This window comes from Chrysochloris asiatica, unplaced genomic scaffold, assembly GCF_000296735.1.
Source record: "Chrysochloris asiatica unplaced genomic scaffold, ChrAsi1.0 scaffold00533, whole genome shotgun sequence".
Classification (NCBI taxonomy): Eukaryota; Metazoa; Chordata; class Mammalia; order Afrosoricida; family Chrysochloridae; genus Chrysochloris; species Chrysochloris asiatica.
Window position 1 is genome coordinate 305,710 of NW_006409051.1, and position 10,423 is coordinate 316,132.

A 10,423-nucleotide genomic window follows, 5' to 3' on the forward strand; every position below is an offset into this window, starting at 1 on the left:
TTCCTCCAATCCTGACGCCACATTTTTCTTCATAGAACCCAGCTTCTCGTATTATTTGTTCAGCATACAGGTTGAATAAATATGGTGAAAGAACACAATCTTCACACACCTTTCCCAATTTTAAAACATTCAGTGTTCCCATGCTCTGTTCGAACAACTACTTCTTGGTCCACGTACAGATTTCTCAGAAGTACAATTAAGTGTTCTGGAATACTCATACTTCTCACTGTTGTCCATAGCTTGTCATGATCCACAATCGAAAGCCTTTGCAGTAAGTAGAATACTGGGAAATTCTCCTCTATCAAAATAGAAATGTTTTGGAACCTAGAGTCCTATTTGTTTATTTCCTATTTGTAAACATATGATGGAGTTTCAAAAAATTCATGGAAAGTTTAAATGAAAAGATTATGGAGAAAAAAAAAAAAAGATAATGGAGGGCTGTAAGGTTAGTCCCTATTGGGGTGCCAGGTCTAGAAGTGTTTCTGGAGCAAGAATTTCTCACTGTAGAAATAACGGCAGAAAGGGCCTTGTTGTAGGAATATATTGCAAAGGCAGAGAAGATGATGTGCCACTGTTTACAAGCACAAGAGAGAATTTTTTTAAGTCACTTTGCCGGAAACCTGAGAGAACTTTGACCATATATGGACCACCTCTGTAAGTGAGCAAAACCCAAAACTTACATAGTCTGCTTCAAGACTTCCCCAGTGTGATGGTTGTCGGTCTCACCAAAAGATAGCTAAAAGCTGACCAGGAGAACTGGCATGAAGGCAAAGAGAACATCAGAGCTGCTGTGGCAGTGGGCTGCAGGCAGGTGCAAAACCTGGAGATCGCTTCCGTGGAACCTTTCTCGAAGTCTATGAGTTTGCTAACTGAAGCAGAAGAAAAAGATGCCAGTGGCTGCACAGCTGTATGGAAGTAGGAACCAGGAGGCCCAGCAGAAAGGAGACCTCTTTGCTCAGGGGCAGAACATGGCACATCACTTGATGGAGATTGTGGCCAATGAGATGACGATGCCCACCAGATTTGCGAAAATCATTGAACAAAGCTCAGAGATGCTAACAGCACAGAGGTGTATATTAGACCCAAATATTGGATTGAGGAACAGCAAATGGGGTCATTACTATTAAGTGTTGGCAAAGGGGTCTGACAAGTAGCTAGTCATCCTGGAAATTCACTACAAGTATTGCCCCAATCCAAGTGGTGTTTGTTGGGAAGGAAATTGCCATCAATAGTGGTGGCATCTCTAGACTTCTGCAAATATGGATCTCATGAGGGCTGACATGGGAGGAGCTGTGATTATATGCTCTGCCATGGTGACAGCAGCAAAGTTCAAAGTTCCCATTAACACTATAGGTTTGGCTCCTGTTTGTAAAAACATGCCCAGCGTTAAGGCCAACAAGCAGGGAGATGTCTGCACCAATAAAGGAAAGACTATACAGGTTGACAACACTGATGCAGAGGGAAGGTTCATCCTCACCGATGTGCTCTGCTACGCACACACCTTCAGCTCAAAACTCATCAATGCTACCACCCTAATAGATGCCATGATGTAGCTTTGGAGTCTGGTGCAACAAGTGTCTTTACCAGTTCATCTTGTCAGCGAACCAGACTCTGAGGCCAGGATCAGGACAGGCGACTGGGTCTGAAAGATGCCTATCTTTGAACATTATACAAGACAAGTTGTAGATATCCAACTTGCCAGTGTCAGTGTTGTTGTTGTTATTGTTATGTGCCATGGAGTCAGTTCTGACTCAAAGCTATCCTGTACAGGGTTTCCGAGGCTGTAAATCTTTACTGGAGCAGAAAGCCTCATCTTTCTCCCGTGGAACAGCTGGTAGTTTTGAACTGCTGACCCTGAGATTAGCAGTCCGATTCGTAACCAGTGTCAATAACATTGGAAAATAACAGGTCTGCAGAGACCTGTACAGATGGTCCCTTCCTGAAGGAATTCATGGCTCATCCTAAGTGGGTTCACTTAGATATCACAGGCTTGATGACCAACAAGAATGAGGTCCTGTACTTGAGGAAAGGCATGACTGGGAGGCCCATAGGGGCACTAATTGAGTTCTTACTTAGGTTCAGTGAAAAGGAGGAGGGTACAGCTTAGCGGAGGTATGGTGTATCCTCTTCACTTTGCCTGAAACCAGGCACTGGAGCTTCAGGAAATTTTATGAATGAATGGCTAGAAAATTTATCAATGAAACAAAGGATGGTATCTAAAAATGATTCGTAACCACTACGCTACCAGAGCTCCTTATATAAGCATAGTGGTTACAAATCAGGCTGTAAACTGCAAGGTCAGCAGTTCGAAACTACCAGCTGTTCCACGGGGGAAAGATGAGGCTTTCTGCTCCCATAAAGATTTACAGCCTCAGAAACCCTGTACAGGTTCTCTATGAGTCGGAACCAGACTCCACAGCACATAACAGCAGCAGCAACATATAATCATTATAATATGGCATTGGCAAAATATATAAAGTATTCTTTATAAGGTCCAACTTTTCCATTTTCTTTTTATTCTTTTAATTTATAAAGTATAAATCCAAGCCATTCTGTGAAAAGCTGCTTTCCTGGATTAAAAATAGTAACTGTGCCAGAGTTGTTGTTCTTTCAAGCAGTCATTCATGTCACCGCAGTGATCTACAGCTTCGCAGGTATGTTATTGTCTTTGAAGTGCTTTGTACAGTATTGTGATAATTTCACTATTAGAAAGTTTGTTTTCATTACCTCTCCTCATTGGAATTTAGAAAGAGGCAGGAGAGGTGAAAGGGAATGCAGTTAGGTGGGTACTGTTACTACCTACAGTAATAAGTTAAAGACACACGAGAGGTAAAAGGGTGTGTGGTTAGGTGGGGGAGTTCCTAGGGGAATGGTATAAGTTGAAGCAAAGGAGAAGCTAAAAGAGCATGCAATTAGGTGGATACAATGGTGTGGCGCTGTGGGTTAATGCACCAGACTGCAAAACCATTTGAACTGCAAGGTCGGTGGTTCAAGCTCACCAGCTGTTCCTTGGAAACCCTATACAGGGTCACTATGGGTCGGAATTGACTCAACAGAACTTAACAACAATAAAAAATTAGTACTAAGGACATTGGTGTAACCTGGGGTACAGGATGGGTTTTGTTGTGAAAGTAGAGATATTCTGGAACAGACTTGATTGCTTGTATCACAATTTATATGAGGTTCGTGTGACTCAGAACTGACTTAAAGGTACTCAATAACAGTCACAATTTAGGATAAACATAGAAACATCACAAAACTCAGCTTATAAAGAGAAATGGGATAAGGGAGCCTATTTAGATGGATACCCAAGATTTATTGATTAATATTTTTGAAAAATTAGATTGATAGTTCTACTTATTTCCATCTATGCAACCATTATATTATAGAAATGTTGTTTCCTCTAAACAAAACTCCTTAACATATCATAATGAATTCTTAAATGTAAGGAAGAGTAACTAAGAGATAGAAATATAAATATTTTATTGCATCATTTATTGCATTATCATTTATACATTTGTTTTCGTTATCTAATGCTACTGTAACAGAAATACCACTTTAATAAATGTATTTCCTCGCAGTCTGAATTCAGGGCACCAGATCTAGGAGAAGACTTTCTCTCTGTCAGCTCTGGGGAAAGATCCTTGTCTCTTTAGCTTGTTTCCTGACTCCTAGGAGATTTTCATGGGGCTTATCATTAATCTTTCCCCATGTCTCTTTGCTAATTTGCTTATTTGATTTCTTTTATATTTTAAAATAGAATAGTTCAAGATATACCGTACACTATACTGTCTTACTAACTTAACAAACACAACTCACTCCCAAATTAGATTGTAATTACAGGCATATAGAGGCTAGGGTGTACAACACATATGTTGGGGGTGTACAGTTCAATCTATAACAGCACCTATAAAATCAGTATTAAAATTGTATATAAGCCAAAAATTAATTACCTTTAAGAATTAGAGCTACATGGAAAGAGAAAGGCTGTGTGCTGGTGGCCAGGAGGCAGGCTTGCAGAATGTGTCCTTTGGTGGTTTAAATGATTATATATTCCTGAGTATTTTTGTGTACATCTCCCCCGCCCCCCAAAAAAGCACAAAAGGGGAATAGAAGCAAATACTGGTGAATAATAACGCACAGAGGAGATTGTAATCATTGCAATGAAACGATGAATGTAAAACTGATGTTCCCCCATGTAAACTATCACTCAATTCACAATAGAAACTTAGAAAAGAGAGAGAAAGAATCAGAGCTGATTTCTAGAAATCCCACAGTAGCCAGGTGGCTAAGGAGAACCCTTAGGAAATAAATTTGTTTTTGAGATAGCCTTCCCTTAGGTTAAGTTTTATTGTCTCTTTAGACTCTCTACTGAATAGATAGCAAGCTACAGCAGTATTTTTAGTATGTTGTAGTTTTTTCCTTGTGTTTTGCCTTGGACAACCGAATATGGAAACCAAGGTAATTTTACCTAAAAAAAAGTAATATTTATCTTGTTTATGAGATTTTATTATTATTATTATTATATAATTCTTTCCAGTACTCCTTTTCGCTATCTACTTACACCTTCTATGCAAAAAAGTGTTCAAAATAAAATAAAAAGCCTTAACTGGGAAGAAATGGAAAACAGCCAGTGTATTCCCGGAATCGAGGATTCTGAGTTTTGTGTCTGTATCCCTGGAGGTGGTATCACAAAAACACTCTATGAAGAAAGGTAAGTTAAGATTGGTAAGGTGTGTATTAGATTACTTAGTCCAATATTGAAAATATTCCCATAAAACAGGAACTATATCAGACGCCATGCATTCAGGAGTAAAACTTAAATTTGGTTTTAAGAGAGTTGTCTCCTGAAAATCTATGTTTAATACTTTATTATGTGTAACATTTTAGGGATCCTGATCCTTATGTCAGACAGCTTCTACAATCAATCTTTTTTGTGTAATTTTTTTAGTAAATTGAGTGAAGGTTTATAGAGCACATTATCAGTATCACCTTCAACAACTGATACACTTTATGTCATTACAATGATTGTAATCCCTTCCTTGTACTATCATTTACCAGTATTCCCTTCACTTTAACTTTTGCACTCTTCCCTGTCTTCTGCTTAGTTTCATCTTTCCTCTGCTAAGCTCCCTCTTGTTTATATTGTTTTCCCCATCACCTAAGTTTAACATGTGTCTGCCCTCTATCCAATGAATACTTTTCCGTTTCCTCCCATTCGTTAACCATCTTAGACTTTATTTTAGCAAGAAAACCTTTTCTTAACTTTTTAAAACAATGGTCTTATACAATATTTGTCCTTTTGTGACTTTTTGCTATTGTGAATAGTGCTGCACTGAATATGGGTGTGGATATATCTATTTGTGTTACATATCTCATTTCTTGAGGATAAATAACAAGTATAGGAATTCCTAGCACGGTATTTCCAAGTTTTGTAGGAGGTTCCATAGTGTTTTCCACAGTGGTTGCACCATGTTGCAGTACCACCAGCAGTGGAGGAGGGTGCCAGTCTCTCCATACCCTTACCAGCATTTGTTGCTTTTTGTTTGTTTGTTGTTGTTGTTTTTGAACTTTACTACAAATGCTGGAGTAAGATGATATCTCATTGTTGTTTTTATATGCATTTCTATAATGGATCTTGACGTGGCACTATAGCATAAACAGTGGACTGCTAATCACAAGGTTGGCATTTCAAACCTTTGAAATCCTATGTGAATTTGCTGTGAGTCAAAACTGACTCAATAGCACTTAACAGTAGCTAATGATCATCAGTATTTCATCAGATTTGTTGGATAGCTGAACTGTCTTCTTTGGTGAAATGTCTTTTCATTTTCTCTGCCATTTTTAACTGGATTATTTGTCTTGTTGAGGTGTTGAAGTGTTCTATAAATTTTAGAGATTAGTTCCTTGTCTGATATATCATTGCCAAAAAGTTTTCTCCCAGTCTTTGGGGTCTCTTTTTACTCTTTTGGCGAAATCTTTTTATGCAAACTGTTGTTGAGTGCTTTCAAGTTGTTCTGACCTGTAGCAAAACTGTATAGAGTTTCCAAGGAGCGATTGGTGAGCTTGCACTGCTGATCTTGCGCTTAAAACTGACTTTGCAGTCCAGCTCATTAACCCACAGTGCTGTACCAGGACTCCTTTGAAATCCTAGTTTTCTAGTTGGTCTTCTGTTGTTTGTGTATTGTCAGTTATATATATATTTAATGATTAGTTTTGTTGAAAAAATATACAGTAAAACATACACCAATTTTCTATATGCACATTTAATAACATTGATTACATTCTTTGAGTTGTACAACCATTCTCATCCTCTTTTTCTGAATTTTTCTTCTCCCATTTACAAACTCACTGCCCTATAGGCTTCTACTTAGTCTTTGGAATTATTGTTGTCAGTTTGATCCCACATAGTTCTTAAAAGAGCAAAATGCTCAGGCAAACATTCTCGTTAAGCTAAACAGCTTGGTTTTAAGACTTCAGGGGATATTTTTGGGTTAAAGAGAAAAGGAAGATTTTAATACCATTTCAAGTAACTGAATATACTTCTTTAATTCTACACCCAAACATGACTTGTTTTTCTTAAAGATTAGCTAAAATGAAGACTCAAACCACATTAATAAACTTTTTGTACTAATACATTAATATAAACTGATGTCTTTTAACAGATAATGGATTTTTAGCTATGTATAACTTTGCAATATCATTTGGAAACTGTTGCTTCACCAAGTAATGCAGAGCTTCTAAAGTTGGCATATGACAATAAACAATATCAAAAGATTCACATATGCTAATGTTACCACCTCTCATCTGATGAAAGGCTGCCAAGTTCACAGTTATCCATAATCCTAATTTCTGTGTAAAAGTCATGGCAATGGTGTCAGTTTTTTTTTTTTTTTTTGTCAGTTGTTTTTGAAGTGACAATATTCATTTGAGAATACGTCTTCAAAATGCTTACATTTAAACAGCTATTGTTTATTAGGCATTCTTTCAAACAAAAATGGTCTATAAAAAGTGGCTGGGGCCTACTCAACTCAATCACACATCTGCAATTAAACTATATTTGGATGTGCAGCAAAGCACAGTAACTGTCCGTCTCATTTTGTCACGTGGATTCTAAAGAAATGTGGACTGTAGAGCCAAAACTTAATAAAAATTACCTCTTCATCAACTACATTCTTACGTGAAACTGTCATTTAAAGAAAAAAAATACAGATATGTATTTTAAATTTTGATTTAAAATGTATTAGATTTGAACTAAGATCCTAGAAATTTTACTCAATTTATTTGTACCATGAGTGCAAATGTCAATGCAGTAAAAATGGAAATTAATGTTTTAGTATTATTATTATATCTTCAAATTTTACTGTTTCACAACTACTTAAGGTTTTGATAGTTTGTGTTATCACTCATGATACTAAGTAGTTTTTAACTAACTTTTTATATCTTCCATGACCCACTGTTTGTTATTGTTGTTGTTAAGTGCCACCAAGTCAGTTCCGACCCATACGACCCTGTATAGGGTTTCCAAGGAGAAGCTGGTGATCTTGAACCACCGACTTTGCAGTTCAGACGGCTTTGCAGTCTCATATATTAGTCCACAGTGCCACACCATGATCCACTGGTAGGGCCGTATAATTTCCATGAATATAGCTATCTATCCTTTACTGATTTTTTTGCTTCATTTTATTATGGTAAGAGATGTTTTGTATGGTTTCAATACTTTAAGATTTATTGAAACTTTCTGCTGAGTCGTAGGCCATGTCTGTTGATGGTATTCAGATACTGTTTCTTCATTCACTTTCTTTCTAGTTGTTCTGTCCATCAAGCAGTAGTATATTAAAGTCTTCAACCATTTTTATACATGTATTTCTTTTAATTACAAGTGTTTTCTTTATATATTTTTAGGGTTTCAGACTGCTTGGTTAATTGATCCTTTTATTCTATAATATTGCTGTTCCTGATCACTTTTTATTAGTTTGTTTGGTGTTGTTTCTCCATGTTTTCATTTTTAACCTATGATGCCTGTCTGTCAACATAGCCAGCCAACATATGGATGGGTCACATTTAAAATCTATTCTGCTACTATGTCTAGTGACTGGATCCATTTACATTCACTATAATTACAATAGAGAAGAATTTACTTCAGTCATTTTGTCATAAATTTTTTGGCTTGATGAGGTAAATTGTTTCTTTATTCCTTTTTATCATCAGTGCTGAGTTTTTAAAACAGGTTTTCCCTATATTTTATTGAGTCTTGGTTTCCCTTCTTTACTTTGGTGAGCAGATTTATATACTTTATGACTACATCCTACATTTACAACATTATATATTGAAACCACCTTAATTTCCTTGGCATGTGAAAACTAAGTTTCTACACAAATCATTCCCTTTCTTGTTTTGATATTACCATCAATTGCAACTTTGTATCCTGGATTCCCTGTAATCACATTTTAAGTTTATTTGTATGTATTATTGTATGCATTCAGGCCATTGTTAAGTGTCAGTATTTTTATTTTTTTTTATTTTTATTAAATGTTTTTATTTTGGATTGAGTGAAAGTTTACAGGGCACATCATCAGCTTCACATTCAACCATTCCTAATAGCTTGTTTCATTACATTGATTATTATCCCCTCCATATATCATCAGTTAACAGTGTTTTTCTCTATCCTCTTTAGCTTTTTTTTTTTTTTTTTTTTTTGGGGGGGGGGGGGGTTGGGGTGCGAAAGGGACTTGCCTTTTTGGAATTTACAGTCTCGGCTTTTAGGGAAGGTTTTTACATTTGTCTGTGGATATCCAGGGCTCATGTATGAGATGACTAACAAGCATTACTGAATAATCAGATGAGGGACAGTTTGCTATGTCTATTAGGTGGCTAAAGTCTGATCTTCAGAGCCTATGGTTTGGACGGTCAACAACGCTAGGGCCCACAGGGGCTTGACCTCCTGACCGGGTCTGCATGGTCTGCATCAGATTCCCCCTTATTTATTGTTTGTTTAAGGGACGCTGCCTGTCTTAGGCGGTCAGTGCGAATTCCTCAGTCTTACCCATCATCGAAACTCATTGCAGCATGGCAATGGCTCTGTCTTAGGTTGCCGAGGTTCCGCATGATCCTTACCCGTCTCTAGCCACATGTCCAGCATAAACAGCCACCTTCCGAGGAAGGCAGGGAGGGAGGAGATCGGCTGGGGACCCCATACGCAAGACGTTGCCAGCCCACCACCTGCTCTAAGGTGACCAAGCAGGATCACTATGCTGAGGTTCAATCAAGTTCTTAGGGGATCTTACTCTCTAGCAGGGGTAGCAAATTAGTAGCCACTCAGTGCTCACTTTGAGAATTACTTATATCATAAATTTGAGCATGTAGCTGATGAATATCCACAGACAAGTGGATATTATTCCACAACCTCCTAAAATGCTGTTGGATTAAGTTCCAATCAAGTTCTGGATTACTGAAAGATAACACAAATCTACTTATACCATGAATAACCTTAGCTGGGAGTGTAATCTAGATATATTGAGTCTTATTTCCCTTAAGTGATCTTCCTTTCTCTAAAGCATTTAGTCTGTTTTGTAAACCTTTATTTATTTACTCTTGGATCGTATGAGCGAGACTAATATCCCTAGACAGTTGATTTACATGTTTTTTTTTGTTTTTTTTTTTTTTTAAATTTATTTTAACTTACACCATTTCTTACAGAGGTAAAACATGAACACCAGGGAACTAACTCCTTGTTTAATTGTTAATTGTATTCTAGGGTTGTGCCTTCGTTATAGGCTATATTACTTTTTTTTTTAATTGTGAACTGAGTGAAGGTTTACAGGGTAGATCATCAGTTTTACATTCAACATTTCATATACTGTCTTCATTAAAATGATTATAATCCTCTCCATGTACCATTAGTTAACAGTATTTCTTTCTATTTGTTTTGGCTTTTTTTTTTAACACTCAGGCATATATAATAATTTATACCACCAAAGGGCACTTTCTGCAAGTCTGCCTCCTGGCCGCCAGCTCTCAGTTCCTGTCTTTCCATGAATCTAGAATACTCAGCTGCTACATCACTTTTAATGTACACATTTTGAAATTAGACATGCTTTGCTACCAGAGAAGAAAAGTATATAAGGAAGTGTTTCTAGGCTGCTAGCTATGAACATTAAAAAGCTGTCAGGTGTCTGTGTTAAGAAAGTTTCTAAGATCAACTTAACTAAGCAGATCAACTAATACGTTGTGTGGATAGTATCAAGGGCACCACATAGAGCCTGCTTATAGGGAGCTCTTGATGAATTTTTTTTTTTTTATGTTTTATTGTGAATTATGTGATAGTTTACATGGGAGAACATTAGTTTTACATTCATCCTATCATATATCGTTTCATTGCTATGGTTACAGTCCCCTCCATGCATCATCAACCAACCAAAGG

At 37.0% G+C, this 10,423-nt stretch overlaps 1 protein-coding gene and 1 pseudogene across 1 annotated transcript in view; both read left to right on the forward strand.

The window, feature by feature from the left end:
- The window catches only part of PSMG2 (proteasome (prosome, macropain) assembly chaperone 2), a 39,185-nt gene that overhangs the window by 22,598 nt on the left and 6,164 nt on the right, over nucleotides 1-10,423 (forward strand). Inside the window, exons 4-5 of the mRNA XM_006877594.1 lie at nucleotides 2,536-2,654; nucleotides 4,541-4,714. Of these exons, the coding sequence (XP_006877656.1) occupies nucleotides 2,536-2,654; nucleotides 4,541-4,714 (293 nt within the window). The remainder of the gene's footprint in view (nucleotides 1-2,535; nucleotides 2,655-4,540; nucleotides 4,715-10,423) is intronic.
- LOC102821930 lies at nucleotides 431-2,107 on the forward strand (annotated as a pseudogene).